The sequence below is a fragment of the Solea senegalensis genome, linkage group LG3 (genome assembly GCF_019176455.1).
Source record: "Solea senegalensis isolate Sse05_10M linkage group LG3, IFAPA_SoseM_1, whole genome shotgun sequence".
Classification (NCBI taxonomy): domain Eukaryota; kingdom Metazoa; phylum Chordata; class Actinopteri; order Pleuronectiformes; family Soleidae; genus Solea; species Solea senegalensis.
In genome coordinates this window covers 29,521,723-29,542,594 of record NC_058023.1, presented here as the reverse complement: position 1 = coordinate 29,542,594, position 20,872 = coordinate 29,521,723, and the positions used below count along the sequence as shown (strand labels likewise).

At 41.7% G+C, this 20,872-nt stretch overlaps 1 protein-coding gene across 1 annotated transcript in view; it reads right to left on the bottom strand.

Moving 5' to 3' along the window:
- Positions 1–647: 647 nt before the first annotated feature.
- Positions 648–20,872, bottom strand: part of cacna1c (calcium channel, voltage-dependent, L type, alpha 1C subunit) — a 147,532-nt gene continuing 127,307 nt past the window's right edge. The window contains exons 34-53 of the mRNA XM_044022299.1: positions 16,684–16,767; positions 13,790–13,927; positions 12,477–12,542; positions 12,025–12,116; positions 10,910–11,072; positions 10,555–10,682; positions 10,354–10,450; positions 9,980–10,082; positions 9,721–9,822; positions 9,506–9,633; positions 9,135–9,269; positions 8,059–8,423; positions 7,830–7,856; positions 6,223–6,351; positions 5,993–6,126; positions 5,814–5,911; positions 5,624–5,720; positions 5,060–5,168; positions 4,782–4,956; positions 648–4,612 (exon numbers count right to left, since the gene is read on the bottom strand). Of these exons, the coding sequence (XP_043878234.1) occupies positions 4,073–4,612; positions 4,782–4,956; positions 5,060–5,168; positions 5,624–5,720; positions 5,814–5,911; positions 5,993–6,126; positions 6,223–6,351; positions 7,830–7,856; positions 8,059–8,423; positions 9,135–9,269; positions 9,506–9,633; positions 9,721–9,822; positions 9,980–10,082; positions 10,354–10,450; positions 10,555–10,682; positions 10,910–11,072; positions 12,025–12,116; positions 12,477–12,542; positions 13,790–13,927; positions 16,684–16,767 (2,910 nt within the window). The 3' untranslated portion in view covers positions 648–4,072. The remainder of the gene's footprint in view (positions 4,613–4,781; positions 4,957–5,059; positions 5,169–5,623; positions 5,721–5,813; positions 5,912–5,992; positions 6,127–6,222; positions 6,352–7,829; positions 7,857–8,058; positions 8,424–9,134; positions 9,270–9,505; positions 9,634–9,720; positions 9,823–9,979; positions 10,083–10,353; positions 10,451–10,554; positions 10,683–10,909; positions 11,073–12,024; positions 12,117–12,476; positions 12,543–13,789; positions 13,928–16,683; positions 16,768–20,872) is intronic.

Below are 20,872 nucleotides of genomic sequence, written 5' to 3'. Positions count from 1 at the left end.
ACAGAAACGTGAATGTAATACGGATTATATTGAGTATCTGAGTGCATATATGTGTTTATAACATTAGGAATGAGTAGTGATGATTCATGTTAAGGCTGTGACGATAAAAATAGTTTTTAATATATATATATATGTATATATATATATATATGTATATATGTATATGTATGCAACCTTGTGTCATCATTTCATTTTGTCAGCGAATAGTTCCGTTGCTATAATAATTGATGATATCGATTTCCGATCACATCTCTGCTGTGACAGCAACATTCATAGCTGATGATGACATGGTGAATTGCTGTCTGTAGCAGCTTGGATACAAAAAATCATCTTTAAAATCCATGTGCCTGCTGGATACAGTTATCACTGAGGATTTAGACCTAATAATCCTTAGGTTCATCAAGTAAATCGGCAATAATAATAACAACGTGGAGGAGAACTCAATTAAATTCAGGCTTAACTGTTGAACAAAGTTCGGAAACAAAAACAACAAAACATAAAGTGAGAGATTGGGAGATTAGATTCTGAGTTAACTCAAATCTGCTGTACTAAGTCTGAAAAAGAACCCTGCTTAAAACAACTTCAAATCAAGAATAGAGACTATTTTTAGGTGCTTCTGCAGCAACTCAAAGGAAAGAAAGCAAAAAACAAATAAGAAAGATTTATTCTTCTGAAGGCGAATGATCGTGTGGAGGAAAAAAAGAAGAGACTTAACATCAGGGAAGGGACTCCTTTGACAGCTCGGATGTTTTCAGGGTTTGCAGAATGATCACAACCACAGCAGCACTGCCACTAAATAAAAAATAAAATTCAAAATTCACATTTAATTTGCATAATAATGTCACACGTTTGTTACTGGCACAGGATGCAGTGTATGGCAGTGTGTGTTCATACATACATACCCTTCCCTGCCACAAACCCGGAAAATTAAGTTTGGCAGTCACTCTTGAATCAGATTGTGATAATAATACCAATATTTTGACATTTGAAATTTGTCTTTTAAACATGTTTTTAAAAGGTGCCTTTATTTTATTTTCTGGATTCCGGATTGTGGTGATAAAAAAAAAAACCACACAGCTGCTTTTCCACGTTTTCCAGCATATGGCCGGACTTTTTCAAATTGAATTGAATTATATCTGTTGACAGCTGGAAACGATGCCGACATAAGGAATGTTTTTTCTTCTTGTTTTTCAGACCTGTTCCCTGTGAAACGCACCGAGGACTGAAAGCCATATTGTGGCTGAAGACGTCATCACTCGAGGGACACGCTCTTAAAAGAGAAAGTTTGGTCAAAAGACTTCAGCATGTGACCTCGAAGGCATCAGAAAACAAAACGCACCAGATCTTTCATGACACAACCTTCCACTGAAAGCTCTCTAATTCATCCACCAGTTAAACCACACGGACTATCAATGATCAGTAAATATCCCCGTTTGTATTACAAATTTTGCAGTAATCAGCTTCACCAGGTAAATTACATCTGCAAACAGAAAACGTATCAGAATGTTTTTGTGTTATCAGCACACACCTCCAACAGAGAGGTGTGATTTAAAAGGTCCTGCAGCATCTGTACACCAGCCCTAATAATTATTCATTTGAAGGTTTGAACCACCGTCACATGAGGGAAAACGTGATTACAGTGAGTTGAAGCTGAACAGTTCATTCACGAGGCATCGCTGTGGCAGTAGGAATTTGGCGCGTCCACCATTCAGAGCAACAATTTCGTGAGGATGAAAAGCAGCAACTGCCCAAAGGCTTATTACCTTTTGGCCAAGCTGCAGCGTCGATCAACTCGGTAAACTAACTGTCACTCTCTCCTTACTGGAAACCTTCCACTTGAACATAAAATATAAAGGAAAGTTACAAGTAATGAGTAATTACATTTAAAAAATAATAATAATAATAATGATAATAATATAATAAAAATAAAAATACATAAAGTGGCCTCTGACTCTGCAGCTTGGCTAAAAAGTAAATAATTGTGTCAAAGAAATAACATAGCTTTGGAAGCATGCCTGTCCATGGTAACCCTGTGTTAAGGAGGCCCATTATCACACGCACACACGCACGCACACACACAAAACACCATACTTGTAATGCTACCTTACTTTAGTGTCTAGGCTTAAAATCAGCTTTTTAAAATACTTAAGTAACCATTCAGCCATTCACAGACAAACACACACAAACAAACGCATATCCTCACACACATTTTTTTTTTCTCCTCTGAGAAAAATAAATAAATAAATAGATACAATCTGTAAAAGGTGCATACTGATAGAGAGAAAGACCCCACCCCCCGATCTCACACACTCATACACACATACATCCTGTACTAAAATGCAGACACACCCACACAAATATAGTTATGCACTTGCACGCAAACTCTACGCCCTGCTTCGATACTTAAAACCTCTTAAAATTCTCCTAAAAAATAAACCAGGCAAAAATACATTTATAAGACCAGCACCCCGATTGTGCAAACAAATCAAGGATAAATTAAACCAATAACATCATGAATATAAAACAAAAATAGTCATGGCTAGCCAGTTTTGCACAATATTGAACTGTTAAATACATAGTGGGCGTGGTCTGTGGAGAGGGAGTGTGTGGCGGCAAATCCAGTTGGATTCCACGCCGAGAGGAAGAGGAGGGTCTTAGACAAGGAAGTGGATTTGATTGACGTGCAGATCCTGTGCAGATCGATGCCACGGGTCTGCTGTGTTTTCAACTGGTCACTCCCTCTGTTCTCCTCCATCCTGCCATCTTTGTTGCCCCGCTGGATGCACACACGCCTCCCTGAGGGCTAAAAAAACGCAAAACCCCAGCGATGGAGGGGGAGGGATGTTTGAGTAACCAAAGAGAAGGGGAGGACAAGTGAGGAACAGTGAGGTATGAGGCAGAAAGAAAAAAAAAAAAAGGCTCGCTGTCTCTGCTTAGCCACAAAATGCTCCTCCCATTTCCTGTTTTCAGCAGGAAGCAGGCGTGGCCAAACAAGAAAAAGCAGCAGAGGAGGTGGAGCCAGATCTTAGTGACTAATGAGGTGAGTTTGTCTCTCAATTATTGACCAGTGAACAAACAAACAAAAGAAGAGCTGGGTGGATTCCTGCTGACCAGAGAGTGTCTCCCGCTGCCCGTGGCCCCCATTTCACGGCCCAGTTGTGGCTGTTGGTTCATCCCTCAAATCCTTCCCTCCCTTGGTTTAGGGTGGTGTGTCACTTTAATCCCATTCCCAGGCTGGCAAGGCTGTGCTCCTGGGTTCTTAGCTTAGCTTTGGAAGAGGAGGAGAAATTACATTTCAAACGGGGGCTTTCCACGCCTCTGTTTTACTCAATACAGCGCTTCATCATCAGTGAAATGAGGAGTTGGAACTTTGACCACAGGTGGATGTGGTTCGATTTTAATCCTCAACTGACCCCCGTCCACAAACTGGTCTGCTGTCCCCTACCAGGCTTAATGGCGGCCAGACAAACATCAATAACACAACACCAAAGTAGGCATAGGAAATGAAATCCATAAACACACTTTATAGACGGCAGGAAATCGATAAAAGGACTTCCCGCCTCTGTTGGCTCCTTCCTACTCTTGCTTCACTCTACTTTCCTTGGTCTTTTTTGCTTGTCTCTACTCTTCTGCTCATAATTTTTGAGGACATGATAAAACTGTGAGGCACTTTAGAGACACACTCAAACATGTGTGGTGAATGCACACGCACACACGTACAAATAGAGAAAATCATAGACCAAACACGCACACACACACAAGCATACGGTCAGAGAGTATAGAGTATAGTGTGGTTCACTTTACTGTAAACACTCACACACATACAAACTCATATAAACCAACAAAGTCGTAACCAGGTGTTTAGGATTGCGTCACTGGCGGCCATTGTCCAGAGCAGTCACGTCTGGCAGAGAGGCAGACAGTGCGTGTGTGTGTGTGTGTGTGTGTGTGTGTGTGTGAGAGGTGGGGACAGACAGAGCCAGCTGCGGCGCTGTTACCCAGCGCTGACAAGCGTCAGTCTCTGATGATGTCAGAAGGGCCAGTCAGCCGATTGAACCCATCGACCTGATACCTACAAACTAGTCACACACTCCATGTCTTCGTCCTCCAACAGTCCGCTGTTCCTCTGCCGCGTACCTCCAATTACAACTGAGCTTCTATGTTGCTCCTCCTCCTCCCTCTCTACCACCACTTCCTCCTCCTCCTCCCTCCTCCTCTCCTCCTCCTCCTCCTCCTCCTCCTCTTCTTGTCCTCTCTCCTCTGCTAGCAGCTCCTGCCGTTCCTCCATTGAGGATGGCCCATGGACGGAGCTTCTGCTTCCTCCCGCCTCTCCCCCGCCCTCGCTGGGACTCAAGCTGACTGCTCGGTCCCTGTGCACTGTTGCTGTTGCTGTTGCTGCTGTGTGGAGAAGGACGCTGCCATTGGGGCTGTTCTGTGAGTGAGAGGAGGTGCTGGACGTGGTGTTTGTGGGGGTGCTGCCATTGAGAAGGTTGTTCGCGGCTTGCTCCATTTCCTCGATGGTCATGTCACAGGCATCAGCCAACTCGGCCTTGGTTGCCTCGATGAATGACGGGTCCTGAGCGAAATGACCCAAACCCTCTGATATTAGCACCTTGACAGAGAAATGGGGAAAAGAGGAACGGAAAAGGAAGGGGTGGAATATGAAAGAGAAGGAAGGTGGGTGTAGGGTGCGAGAGACACATGTGAAAGGGTGGTAGTTTGTTTTTGCTTCAAATGTAAATCTCCATCCTTCTCACACATGCGCAAGAACACACACTCACCGCCTCCACCAGACTGCCCGCACTCCCATGAGACAGTGAGCTGGAGTCTTTCCTCAGTAGCGAGGGCACTGTTAGCGACACCGGCCGAGGTGGTCTTTGATTGGACACTGAGCCGCCGGGGGTGGGACTAGGACTTGGACTAGGCCCTCGGCTGTTCCCGTTACTGTCGCTGTACCTGGGGACAACAAATTAGTTTAATTAAAGCACTGTTGTGCCAGTAGTGTAAATCAAACTGCATTGTGACTCGTTGAAGTTCATTTTAAAGTTCTTCATCTTACCAGGGCCCACAGTTGACGGAGGGCAAGCTGGTATTGAGCTTTTCAAGGGAGTTAGAACCCTCTAGCCTCAGAGAGGGCACTCGCTGGTAAGAGGCATCACTGCTAAGGGCTGAAAAACAAAAAGAGAAACATTCAATCCAATATAACTAGAAATGACAAAGGTGCAACATGACATAAAGAATTGATAATACCGGATTGCTTTCTCTTAAGTGAAACATGTCCTCGGTAAGAAAGAAATGAACACCAACTTCTCACATGATTCATATCGACAGCAAACATTTTCCCGAGGTCAGTTGCTAGTTTCAGGTCTTCTTCAATAGCACATGATGTCAATTTCACAAATTATGTTTCTATTTAGAGACCTATGTATAGACACCAGTGTGATTGACAGCTGGTACCATCCAACAGTTGGTGTCTGTGAACGTCCGGCTTCAAAATCTAACATGACACTGGTCAAACCACAAATCACAAGGCTTCATAATGGACTCTGTCTAGTAACCAGATGACTATGTCTACTTTATACACACATCTACAGTACTGTGCGTGACTGAGGATGCAGTTTACCTGTGGGACTGGCCGGAGGCGTAGAGCACAGCCGACTGAAGAGAGTCGGTGAGTGACTCCTCCTTAGCAGAGGACTCAACCCTGCCACTGCTAGTGCCTAGAGGAGGAGGAGAAGGATAGAGCCTGCTGTATTTACAACCTGTTCATGTGAATGTAATTTTATTCATTATATTATAAAGGTGTCTCCTACCTGATGATGTACAAGGTGCAAGGGTACAGCCGTCTTCTGGGAGACGTCTGGCCTCGACTGTCTCCTGAGACACTCCAGGTTGAAGGATGATCTCCGCACTGACATCCACAGCACAAATAAGGATATCATTGTAAAAATAGGCACTTTAACAGAGAGAGACTATGTGTGTCTTTACTTACCCAGAGAAGTGGGGCAGAGGAAGACACTGGGAGACTGCCACCCTCCTCCTCCTCCTCCTCCTCTTCGGTCCTCTACCTCCTCTCCTTCCTCCATGGGAGTCAACTGCTTACATGTTTCATCTTGATACACTAGCCTAATGTGAACACACAGACGAATTAATAGCAAAATGTTTAAAATGTGTGGATACTAAATTTGTTTTTTTTTGTTTTTGCTTGTTTGTCAACAGTACATGTCAGAGGAGAGCGAGTGGTCATCCTCGTGGTACTCCCTGTCGTCGACGTAGCTCTCATCGTACGTCTCCTCCATTGACTCCTCCCCTCTTCTTATGATTGGCAGATGGCTGTCACTCGAGTCCGAGCTACAAACAACCAAACACACAACCGCAAAAGGCAAACAGACACACACACAAACATAGAAAATGAACATAGACACAGACCACATACAGAACGACAGGTAGACAAATATGCAGACATAATGTGAACACAAACACAGAGACAAAAAAAAGAAGCAGCTGATTAGCAAAAAAAAAAACTCGAGGAGCTTACAAGGGGAGACTGAGGCTTAACCATTGCATGTAGGAAAAGGAATGAGCATGAAGGAGAAGAAAAGACTAGAGGGAAAGGAGGAAAAGCAGGTGGAAAATATAGCTATTTTTTTTGTCAAAGCAAAATGGTAAGAAGCATTGAAGGCAACACCTGGAGTATGACTAACTGATCGTGTGACAGAGGAGCAGACATCTTTCCAAAACAAAGATCAGAATGAACTTGTCATTAACTAATTGAGAGACTGAGAGTGTGCAGTCTTTTAATGTTGGCCTTCAAGGGAGATTGACTATTCTGCTGTCATTATTTAAAAAGAATAAAGTTTGTATTCAAAAGATGTCACGTCATACTCTCTGTCAACATCTTTTTCATACTTCAGACTTAAGCTGGGAGACATTCTGACATTTGTATTTTTTTTTTCCTCTTCACCAGATTTAAAACTACGCTATAGCACATCGTAGCGTCCTGAATAGGTTAATGTTTCATTTTTTAATGCTAAACATAAACACAACTAACATGTTTTCTCTCCAGCATATACAGTACTGTAAAAATCCCATATGAACAACCTGGGAGTGAAAAATCAAGTTTCCAAATGTCAAGATGTCCCTTTAATTCGCACCTATTTCAGGGCTCCACAGCAAAACTCTGGGTTAGAGCAGTGTCTGATTAAAACTAAAATCGTTATTTACGTCAGAATATGCATATATAGCATACCTTGGCTGCAATTACATGATACATCATCATAACATGTCAAGTCAACACAAGTCAACCCTAAATTTGTCACTATTAAAGACAAATTTCACAGAAATACAGATCATCTTTTTCTATCGACAAACTGAGAGAAGTCGAGCAACCCTAGGATCTCGTACAACACAACCATTCTGCTGTAAATGCAGGGAGCTATTGCACTCAAAATGTCAGCTAAAGCATGCGCTTTCAGCTGTGTAAATTTCATAGAGAAAATTCAGACGATGAGTCTGACATTCTGTCTAACCCAGACCTGTCGTAAAATAAAAACATAGGAGCCAGAGAGGAAAGGTTTGGTCATGTTGCACCAAACAGACTTACTGTGGATTTGGTAGCAGATAATATACAGTAGTAGCAGCAAGAGTTTGCTATAGCAACTAAAACATCATGTGCGTAGCAACAAGTGTAACTGTAACACCCCAATAGATTTATTAGGCAGTAATGAAATCTTTCTACATTCACTTAGCGGACTAACATACACACATGCACGCACATACACGCACACACACACACACACTCTCTCTCTCTACTTTCCCTGGCAACATACCGCATGAGGTTGTCATAAAAACACGTCCTGCTTGCCACCAGAACCAAAAGACAGGAAAAGAGAAAGAAAAGAAAGGGAAAAGAAGGTGAAGGGAAAAGACTGTCCAGACTGAAATTTTAGGTTTTATGTATATAAATATGACGGTCAGGAAAACTGAAAGAAAAAGATTAGTGCAAAAATAGAACACTACTCATTTCAAGAAAACGTTTTAACGCTCAGCAACACTCACCTCTTTGGAGGAAAGCACCATGCAGATCTTGGCAGCAGGATGGGGGTGAGTGGCTGTCCTGTGTGCCCGTCCACAGTGCTTATAGACGGACTTGGGAATCGACTGATGCCCTGGGTTGTAACCCCGACCATGCCAGTGTTGTTGGCATTGTTAATGTTGGCATTTGAGCCTGATGAGGAGTAAGAGGAAGGGGTGAAGGTGGTCGAGTCCATAAGCTTCTCATGGGACGGGCTTTCACCTTCGCAAGGTGAGCCCTTCTGGCTGATATGCAAAGGACGCTGGGTAGTGAAGGACTGCGGGAAAGATCCGCGGCCATCGCTCTGGTTGTAGTAGTTGACGTGGTTGCCAAATAACCCACCCGTCCGCTGAGGAATGAGAGGAGAGAGGGCAAATTTAAAAAAAAATGCATAGGAGAGGAGAGGAGAGGAGAGGAGAGGAGAAGGGATAGAATTCTAATAAGATCTTTATATCTAAAGAGTCAGAATTCCTACTGCCACACGCACTACTCAGCAAGCTTTAATCAGCCATGATGGGAATCCTTGCGTCCTTGGCATAGAAGCAGACTAAGGAAACTGAATTAAATCTTGGTGTAAAACCTCAGCATTGCTGATATTGACCAGGTACCAGAGGAATGATTTAATGTTACATCCTGTTCTTTTTGCGACTGCAACTCAAACGCAATATAAACCTGTTTCAGTTTGTCTCATATAAAAAGTTCATGTAAATAAGTCCTGCTTCTAACAAAATAGGAGCATTAATACGAGTATGCTCCTATTTTGCAATGATGGTGAAATGGAAGGCATGTAACTAGCTTACCTCACCTTACCTCTCAGCAAAGGAGTAGAAGAATGTATGTGTGACTGAAATTATCTGCTGTGATTGGTAGCCAAGCTATGTGGTGGGAAATGGGATTTTTTTTTAATTATTATTATTATTATTTTTTTTAAATGTAGTTTTGATCTGAGCACATGCAAGCATGTACATGTATGTGCATGGAGCAGTAAGCTGGGCGGCAATCATCTCGCTCGCTCTTTCTCTCTGGAGAGTGAGTGAGGGTGTGTGTATCCAACCTTTACCCTGAAGATATCGTCCTCAGAAGCGGCCGACATGGGCTCCTTCAGACCTTTATCCATCTCCTCCTCCACAGTCAGGTCTCCAGAGATGGCCCTCCGAATCTCTGGACCAATATCATGCAATGTCCGCAGGCCCGCCTACAGATAAGACAAATAACCACACTGTGTTGCACTTATCTTGGAATAACAGAGACCGATGGGTTTATTGTTCTGTCATAACCCCAAAACAAAGCATCAGTGGCTGTGCTCACACAAAGTACAAAATAGTTTCTTGTTCTACTTTATTCCTCAAATATTTCATCCACAATTCTGTAACCACAGTCTGTCACCAGATATCTACAGGAGTGAACAAAAATGTCTGCGAGTCTGTGTACCTGCAGAGAGAGGGCAGTTTTGGGAGGCACCTTGGCCACCAGCCCTTGTTCTTTCCTCTTCTTAAACTTGCGGAAATATTCTTGTATGAGGAAGGTAGCGTAGAACTTCCCGACCGTGACCTCATCGTCTGCAAGAAAACACATTTATTTACGTTGTTAAAGTTTAAAATAGTGACTGACAGGTTTGTTTTTGTTGTGATATTCCGTATACGTACCACCAGCAGGGGGCACTACTTGATCCAAGAGTTTCATGCTGGTTCTCTTCCATATCTTCTTCACGATTGCCCTCAGTTCCTCATTGGCTTGCTCTAGGTTGCCTGAACACACAAACAATGTAGTGAGAAGAAAAGTAAATCTTTTGAACACTGGATTCCTAAATGCCAAGAAGGTTATTGATAATGCGATATCAGGGTTACATTTCGGTGTAACTTGCTCCTCTGAGGCTTCATAGGAGTGTTAACATGTGTCTGTTACCTTCTGTCTTAATCCTGAGTGCGGTTCTGACCAGGGCAAACAGTGTGGCGTTGAACATTACTGTTCCATCGCTGTTCAGAGGCATGTTCATTGACACCAGACGCTGCATGAGATAAAACAGACACACAAAATTAAACACACGGTAGCACCCAATCACACAAAATCATCCCCGTTTCAAACAAGTTTGATCTGTTGTCAGTTTGCCATTGTGGAAGATGTTATTAGCTGTCCATATGTCTTACATTTTCTATAGTAATCATTCACAAACTTCCATGAATTTTTAGGAGCATAGTTTGCATAGTTTTGCAGCCCCTTAGACCATGTTTAGTCATTTGTGTGTCTCTCTGTGTGTGTGTGTGTGTGTGTGTGTTTACCTTGCAGGCCACCCTGTGCGGACAAAGCTTTCCAAAGCCAAGGGGAGGCTGGATTCTCCGCAGCAGAGTCACCACATCAAGGTGCTTTATCCTCCCCCTAAATATAAAGCAAATGTCACAGTACAGAAATTCTCTCCACAACTACTGCTGATCACAGTGTCATTATTGGTGTCAGTTCAGACACATTGGAGGTAAACTTACTTAGCTTCTGGGTCGTACTCAGCCCAGATTCTTTTGAATTCGTCCAGATGATGTGGCCCCAGAATCGACCAGTCACGCGTCAGGTAGTCAAAGTTGTCCATGATGACGGCCACAAACAGGTTGATGATCTGGGGAACATCAGGAGACCAGTCAGACTCTAAACTACCAGTTTATAATCGTTTAAGGATTGTTATTTTCTGTTTAGAGCCTTTGTGAAAAGCCTAATTAGGCAGACATGGAGAAGTATATCTTCAAGTTATCGAGCGTAATTATTTGACATTAATCAAACTCTCTCTTTCTCTGCTTAAAAACAGGAAAATTAAACATCTAAGTCTAATTCCATCTCTGTACTCACCAGAAAGGCACAGAGCATGTAGAAGCTGACAAAGTAAATGATTGCAAACTGGCTGCTACAGTCGTCGTTGGTTGTGCTGTTCTCATTCGTCGATCCCTTCTCACATGGCCGATGGGTTGAGCACGCCAGCATGATCTCCTGCCACGCTTCACCTGTTGCACATCTGACAGACAGACAGACAGACAGACAGACACATGCACACACACACACACAAAATATGCATGCAAGGATACGTGGATATAGGAACGCCAACAAAACACAGAGGCACAGGCATGCATAGAGATACACACGTGTGCACATGTGCACCAGTATGGAGTCACATGTGCATTTATGCATAAGCACGTACACGAACATATACGCGTAAGCATAAAAGCATAAAGTGACACACGCACACAAGCACACAGGTATGAAAACAAAAAGGAGGGAGACACAGATACAAGTGTTAGATTGTGTGAACAGCATAAAAAGCAGTTCAAAAAAAGGGTCCTTTAAATCCTTAATCCTTAAGATTTTCAATGGTGTTTTTGTCATCTTGTAATTATGTGCTGAGTTATTGTGTGTAACTCTTTTACACACAATTACACACAGACAAACTCAATTTGAGGAAATGATGAAGCAAATATAAAGCGGCCAATTTTGCAGTTTATCTTTGAATGGAAACCCAATACTGTGATTTATTTCATGATATGGACTGTTGGGAATATGAAATGATGCAAATGGCACGCTTTATGATTTAATACTACATATTAACAGCCTATACCTTGGCAGTGACATGATCTTGTAGTGCAAACTGACACAACATTTTCTCTGATGCTATGGGCAGAGTCAAGTCATCAAAGCAACAGGTGTTAAGGCTTGACATTGACAGATATTCTGGCCTTTAATTAATCCACAGCTGTCAGAACAAGAAAGAACAAGAAAATTCAGGAGATAAATCTAACTTACTGTTACTGATTTGGCAATACATTAATGAAAAGTCAGAAGAAGAGTCAGAAGAAGAGGAGAATAACAGTGCACAAAACAACAATGTGTTCATTCTGAATGCACTAAAAATCAATAAAACAATGACTGTCACTAATTAAGAGGAATAGGAAAGGTGTAGTAATCTTCCTCACCTGAAGAGCAGCAACACTGCCTGAGGGAACGTCTGGAAATTGTTGTTCCTGTTGATCTGAGTGTGGTCCCGCAGTGCTAGCTTACCAAACATCTGCACAGGAGGGAAGTAAGTAGTCACAGCACACAGCAAATATGATGTCAGTGTTGACAAGAGGAAGTCAATCAGCATTAAAGGCCAGCTGTCCCCGAGCAAATCAAATTACAGTGTCTCCTGCTCATCATCAATAACATAAACTAGAACAACACATGGAGGAAGTAGAGAGACAACAGCAGACAGTCACTAGGTGGCAACAGCTTGAGGGGGAAGAAAAGTGGTGAAAAGCACGACATTGTGACTGAACAGGAACTCTGGACGGGAAGACTCCGCGAAGACAAACACGGGACAAAGGCTTGCTAAAAAAAGAGATGGAGAGAGAGAGGAAAACACAGAGGGAACAAGTCAACTGCTTACCTGCATTCCGATGACAGCGTATATGAAGAATAGCATCACTATAAGAAGAGCTACGTATGGCAGAGCCTATGAAAGAAAGGGACATATTAGAGACAAGTCTTCTACGAGGTTATCATGCACCGGGGCTGGAGTTCATTCACTTTCATTCAAATCGCACACATGCAATTTATCTGCAGTTGCTTTTAAGACATAGTAATTACTAAAAAAAAAAAGTGAAAGTATTTGGGTTGTTAATGAAATGAAAGTGAACCGATCTGCAGTCCTGTGTGGCACAACACCAAAAACAGTCCAAGACAAATCATCTGACTTAGGAGAGAAACGCCTCAGTAAAATACAAACTGCTTGTGCCAGAAAGAGCAGGGCCACAGCATGACAGTTAAACGATGAAGTAAATAATTGTTATATATATACACGTGGAGATAAAGAGTAACAAATTCAAATGACCAGTTTGTGTTTTGCTGCATCTCCAGTGCTTGACATTTCAGTGACTACTGACTGTTGCATGAAGTGGCCCATCTCATCCAACACAAGAGAGAGAACAGATTATTTTCATGTCCAAGCAACTCTCTATCAAATGATTTCATTTTTGGTGGAGTGCTTCTTTAAACTTATCTACCACTTTACCCGCCTACAGGGAGTGCTGAGCACTAGGAGGTGTGATAGTGATAGGTCCTTTGAGAGTTAGAAGAGTAGTCAAAGAAGATATGGAGAAAGATGAGACAAGAAGTTAAGATGAGGAAAGAGGAGAAAAAGGGGTAGCTGGTTGAGATTTGAGTTGTCCCTATACATCCCTCCCTGAATCTGCATCAAGACTCCTAAACCACCTCTCCGTTACCTCACGCCTTCCCCACCGTCTTTCCCTCTTTCAACATTACACTACAGGTAAAAGAGATGACACAGTCTTGTGTCCCATTCCACTGACTTTCTTAACAATTAGGAGGTGGAGACAAGGAGGGATGAAGCAAGGAAAAGAAAGGCAGCTTGTGAGGCTTCGCCAGGCTGGATTCACACAAGAACAAGGATATTTTTATCTCACATCTGAAATCTCACAACTAAATTTATATTTATGAAGATTTAAATGAGCCTATTCTGGGTTAATTGTGCATATAATCACCTTGTTGAAAGTATGAAAAGCAACACCAGCAACTGGCATATAAACATTAAAATTGCGTTGCCAAATTTGGATCATAAAATCCATTAAGAACTGTTGGGGGGTCAATGGTATCCAAAGACCAGCTTTTTTTCTCTGCTATTTCTGTCCTGTGCAAACCCAACCCCCTGCTCTAGCATGTTGTGTCCGGTTCTCCCCTCACTTGGAAGGATTTGATGAAGGTCCACAGCAGGGTCCGAATCCCTTCCCCGCGAGACAGCAGCTTCACCAGCCTCATCACGCGGAACAGCCGGAAGAAGGTGATGGAGATCCTGGCGTTCTCTTCAGAGTTCTGCAGTCCCTTTTGGTGGGGTTTGGTGTTTTTTGGAAAAACACAGGACGCATGAGGACACATGCAGATAGGCAAGGGAGGGAAACACACACACACACACACACACACACACACACACACACACACACACACACACACACACACACACACACACACACACAGCACACGTAATCATACAAACACATGCATCAAGCAGACATACAACCATTTGTATGCATATTACCACCACACATACATGTGGATGTGAATATACAGGACACACACACACACATGCACACACACACACACACACACACACACACATTCAGTTAATAAATGGAAATCTGCGTCCTACAAAATCCCATCAAAATCAACTGGCAAAAGAGATCTGGGAGAGAATCGGGCAATCATGCCTATTTTTGTGGCTTCCAGAAAAAACACTAGGCAACAAAAGGAAGGACTGAGCATCCGTCAGCTTCCTGAACACATCTGCTTCAGCCCCTGTTTCTCCAACCATGCAACAAGCCAGATTAAAGTTACTGCACAGCATCACATTAAGCTATCTTAAACATCAAACCCTATAAACATCACAAGGACCAATTTGACTTTATTGGTCCTTCAAATCACAGCACTCCGCGTTTCATTCTACCTTATCTCATAGCTATAATAATCATCGCAGGCATATTCTTGGTGGTTTTTCCTGTGTCCTATTACAGGTAAACTCATCATTGCACAAGTACAGGTCCACTTAGTGTGGACTACAATTTTAAATGAATTCAAACTCTGCCAATGATGGAGGTAAACACTTAAAATCACTGGTAATTCACAACAGATAGGAGTCCAAAATAAGATCGAGCCTAGTGGCAAATTCCTCTTTCACTAAATCATTTAGACAGGCTAATTGCCAGTCACAAAGAGACTTGTCACCAGGGGCAACAGTGCAAAGAAGATAATCAGGTATAGTTAAAGATATTTTTGCCGCACGCAGCTCCTGCCAGGTACAAAAAGGATATATTGGTTTGGAGAAAATCTCTTCATAGTTTCCGTCTCTTCACTTTGACCTTGTAGATACTGTTGCATGCCAGCAATGTTTTTTATTTTAATCCTGAATCGATATTGCAACAAATTAAGTGTTGAAGAAATCTATTGATCGGTACACTTTGAACATTTCTAATTAAACCACCATGGCAAGATACAAGTTTAACACACAGTGTAGCTTTCTGCCTATTGTCTCAGTCGTCATCCACCGGAAATAACTCCATAATGAAATATTCAGCCATCTTGTGCAAGTGCTACACTAATACAGATTTATTTATTCATGCTGCCACTCCTCATTCTCTGGGATAAAAAGGCAGAAAACCAAGGCAACATCAGGAACTGTGTTAACTAAGTGTGATGCACATAATACAGCAGCTGACACTACATTATATACACAATAACACCACAAGCACCAGATTAACCAGGTGTAGTCATACAAATCAGTTCATTCAAACACAAAATAAAAGGCCAGGAAGAAAAGAAAATGCGGTATTTTCTTTTCTTCCTGGCCTTATATGTCACCACTACGGAGCCATGATACATCTGCTTGCCTGCAATTACTCGATTTGACCCCAAAAAACACAACATCAACAACTCCATGACCTCCGAATCCGTTTTGCCATTTGAGTTTTTTCCAAGAAGCCACAATTTCTTTAAGTTAAATCCCACAGTGATTACACAGTGTGCTCCTAAAAAAGAACCAGCCATTCTTCACACATCTAACTGCAGTTTGGGATAGCAGATATCATATGTTACTTTTCAAAAAGAATCTTGTCTCTAACGTGTACACAAATAAAAGTTGGGGAAATTCATTACATACATTTTTTATTACTCCATTATAATGTTTTTGTTGTTTTTTTTCTACTGTAGTCTTGACAAGTAACTCACGACATGAGTTGTCCCAAAATCCATTGACAGATGTGTGGAAAATGACATGGCATATAAGTCAAAATTCTGTTCTACAAGTAATATCACAACTGGACCACAGTGGGCGCCATTGCACCATTGACAGAGTGAGGGCAGTAATAAAGAGAGGTACAGTGACAGTAAGTGTAACAGAGAGAGAGAGGGAGGGAGAGCAAGACATACTGTACACCAACAGACTGAATCACAGACAGACAGATAGATAGATGGATGGATAGATAGATAGATAGATAGATAGATAGATAGATAGATAGATAGACAGACAGACAGACAGACAGACAGACAGACAGATAGATAGATAGATAGATAGATAGATAGATAGATAGATAGATAGATAGATAGATAGATAGCAGGCAACTTGAGAAGTGTGGAAACAGCGTGATAGCGTGACCATGATGGCTTGCACCAATGACGAAGCATTTAAATCAAGAAACCACACCCATAAAGGTAAGGGAGGGAGCAAACTGCAAGCCATGATGAGGTGGGGACAGTGGGGACCATGGCAACAACAATAGCCACTCAAGGAGAAGTGACAAGAATCCATTTATACTTAGCCAACAGAATACAGTGGCCTTCACCACACACACACACACACATACATATATATATATATGAACAACATACAAAGAACAGCTCTATAGATATTGCTCTGGACATGCTGCAGAAGACGATAGCAGGAGCGACAGAGGCAACAGGACGAGAGAGGAGCCAAGAGTTTTGGATCATACCATGGACGGCGTAGCAGGAGGAGGGATGGAAGGATGGAGGGATGGAGGGATGGTAGAGGAGGTGGGGAGGCGGACGAGGTTACCGTCGGAGCGTACCATTGGCCTTACCACAGGGGGGTGAGAAGAGGAAGAGGAGGAGGAGGACGAAGAGGAGGAGGAGGACGAGGAGGAGTCAGCTGGCTTTAAGGAAAGGCAACAAAGATCAGCACCAGAGCAGCGCCTTGCTGTGAATGTGTGCGTGTGTGTGTGTGTGTGTGTCACCGTGCATGTGTGTGTTTCTAGACCAAGCACTCGGCTAGAGAGGGTTCAGTCTGTGATTATGGCGAAACTATTATTTTATTCTGACCAAGCAGGGGAATTTCTCTAAAATATAAGTGCATGTAGAAACTGGCCTCATCCTCTGCAAAGGCCACATCGCACTAAATCAGACTGAACCAATGAAATATGCAGGAGTGTTCGGGAAATTTCTGCCCCATGCCTTCAGGGCCAAAATAATGAATGATGGTCAGGGGAAAAAGGTGAACTGTGAACGTGTGTGTATGTGTGTGTGAGAAATGTCTATATATATATAGTGTCCATGTCTTGTGAAGTCATGGATCTGTGTGTGTTGTGCGAGAGAGAGAATGGCGCCTCTGTAGCTATCTGTTTTTCTTTCTGCCAGCTGAAGCTACAGTTGATGCAGCTTTAGTTTCACTAAGGCTACGTTAGACATTTGGCATTAAAGGACAATGCCTGCTTTGACAATGTGTTATTTAATCCCTTCTTTGACCTGGGAATAGTCAAGATCCAAGTGAAATTAAGGACCCTTTTGAGATAATACAGTGAAATATCTTTGTGGCCCAATAGTTATCAGTTATCCAGACCACAACTGTAATTTACTTCAAGTCAAAGAGGCATCAGAAAACCACAGTAAGTTAAAATCATCTGTGTCAGGTCCATTATTGTCAAAGATGATTTTCCTTTAGGAAATCTGATCCCACAGGTATTTAAATAACACCAAGCAGCACAAGGATATTAGGGAGACATCCGCTGGTCATCCCTGCTACTGCAACATTTAAGACTGCCGGGAGTCATAGTTTAAACAGTAGTTTAATTTATGACTCAGGAGCTGTTCACTCTGCTGTGGTACTGGCCCTGTTAAAATACCTCACAATAAAATCTATGCATCATTCTTTCTAGTCTTCTACTAAAATAAAGGGAGATCTGACATGGCATGACTAAAGGTAGGAGTCGGTAAGACTATCTCACCTACCAGGAAGGAAGAGGAGGAGAAGGAAGGTGCAAAACAAGGCATATACAAGAATAATAAGAGGTAAAAGAGAGTATACAACGGGGGAACTCAGAAGAAAAGAAAGAATGAAGCACTTCAAAGGAATTCTAACAGGGCCATACATATACCGTAATGGAAACATGTAATTATACATTTACTATGATTTAGCTATTATTACAAACACTTACTTTTCTGACCAGAAATGAGGCTATAAACATTTTACTGATATCAAGAATGTATAAAGTAAAAAGAGGCTATGGATGTGAAAGAGAGTGTAAGTGTACAGTGAAGTCCAAAAAGTCTGAGACCATTTTAAGTCACTTGATTAATGAAGCTGGTTTGGATATTTGGACTTCACTGTACGTGTGTGTGTGTGTGACAGTGTGTGTCCTACAAAAAATATTGAGGTGCAATATGGTGTGAAGAGACGGTGAGTTGAAGGGAAGGAAGGATGGAGGGAAAGGAGGGAGGAAACAGTGACGGGTAAAGGAAGGAACGATGTGCAGGAAGGAAGAGGGCACTGATACACACTGGGATAAAGGAGGATATGTGTCTAAATATTAGTGAGCGGAAAATAGAAAGGGACAACTGGTTACATTTACGCAAGTCAAAATAAAAGCTCAAAATAAGCAAGTCAAATAAAAGCTAGGAATCGCTTTTAATTATGGATTAATTATTGTAGTATAATATCTCTCGCCGTGAACTACAGTGGTCCTGAGGAATCAGTCTGCATACAAAATAAAAACAAAGCAATCAATCTGTAAATAAATACACAGTGGTCCTTTCAGACCCACAGTGCAGAGGTGTATCATACTTCAAGCAACAGATTTAATCAGTTCAGTCATTTCTTCAGGTAACATGGGCTTTTATAGAGACTTATTTTTGATGTGATATAGATATTACATGCTGCAATAATGCAAATTTGAATAATGACTTGTAAAATGCAGGCATTCAAATTTAGAGTCATCGTTTATGGCAGGTTATGGGTTGATTTTCTTCTTTTTTTTTGGACATTGAGACCCATGTTACCCAGCTTGCATTTTAGGTGAGCAAGCAGCACCACAAACCAACGAGAAAGAAGACAGAGAAAGATAAACATCCATAACAGAAGACTTAAGTAAACTGAAAAAGCTCAGACAGAGAGGAAGGGGGATAGAAAGGAGAGGAAGAGGCATTCCGAAGATAGGGAAAGAGAAACAGATGCAGTCCATAATCCATAATTGCATCTTCTGCAAGACACTGCTCAGAGCAAACCACCACCAATCTATTCACACTACTTCTACTCAAACCAGAACCAAGAACATAAAAGAAACCATACAGGGTTTAAGAAGCACCCCCAGGTCACTGGGTAGATGTAAGCCCCCAAAATTAAGGTCTCATTCTGTTTCAATGACCACAAAGAAATGCAGCTAAATTAAGTCAACAGGCACCTGACAGGACAGCGAGATAGAAGATATTTTGGCCATTTCACGTTTTTTGTAAAGGTAAAATGATAACATTTTAAAAGCTGGCCTGCTGCTGCACTTCACTGTGCACTGATGAATGCAGTGAAATGCACTGAGAGCTAGTTGTTGGCAAACTGCTATTATTCATTTCCAATTGCACGGCTCAGTACATTAAAAAACATTCACTTGCACTTTAGTGCCCGATGTATCGTGTGCCAGAATGTTTAAGTGACAGGATCCCTGTTTAAATGCAGTAAGGGTTCACACGACTGAATATGGAGGGTTTCTTAAAAAAAGAAAAGGAAAGGTAGCCTGTACAACTCATCTTCCAAATCATTACAATCCACCGAAGAGAAGAAAGAAGACGAAAAAAAACAAACAAAAAAACACTCGGGACATGCCTTTCGATTAGAAGTGAAAAAGAAAAATCGTGAATCATTCAGAACTGCAAATCAATCAACCAAACCAAAAGTGTGTAACATCAGTGACTTGTATAGATGACACAGATGTTTATATCTGGCCCAACAAACCTCAGTATAAATGTGGTTTTTAGTTTACAGCACTTTGTGGCGGGAATTTTACAACTCAAACTGAACTGTTTCATCCGGACATGAAGCATAATATACAGAATTTACTTAACTTAAAGATAAGATAAATTGTCACCAAGGCAAAAATAGGATTTATGATAGATTTGTGATTCGCCTGACATTAAAATTCCTGCAGTAACTAGAAAATGAAACACTAAATAAAACATATAACAGCCAAGTTTATTTCAGTGTCAGCCTCGTATTGGGATCAATTAATTCCCCCTCTAACAGTATGAAAACAAGGAAATACCCCTTTGGGATACACTACCCTTATTTGTATGTCTGACCAGTGCCTTGTGAGGTGAAACGCGTTAAATTCTACCACAGTGGAAAACACTGGTGGATCCTTTACTTGCTTCATCTTCCTGTAACCAAACCAGCGAGTGGATTCCAGCTAAATCCACACTTCATTTTAACGTCCGTGGTTTCAAATAGACGCTGGCCTATTGTGACCTGATTAAGAAATAAATGTTTTGACATTCTGGATGACATTTGGAGAGAGAAAACTTTTGTGACATTCTCATCTCCTACGTTTAAAAATGAGGCTGAAACCAGCAGCTGAGCTAATAAGATATTTTCTCATCTATCTCTGTTTATATAAGGTGATTTACAGTATATCAAAGTTAACTTCATGGGAAACAGCATCAACCCACTCAGTCTCTGCTACAGTCGGTTATCTAAGATGCTTGTTAATATACAATGCAGCATTTTGTGGAAGGAAGTTGGGTAAGAAAGATGGAGTTAAAGATCGCACCCAATAAAAGTATAAAGAACGTTTTTTTATGTAGTGCGATCACTTTGACTATTCTTCAGCCAAAAAGCACTTTAAATATCACTGGAATAAATCGCCAATTATACCTGAAGTGTAAATACGAAAGACACTCAACATTTGACTCTTATTTGGGATTTTCATTCTCATTCAGCCCCACTGTCGACCATAGAGCCTCCACATCGATAATAAATTAACTCATACATACATTTAC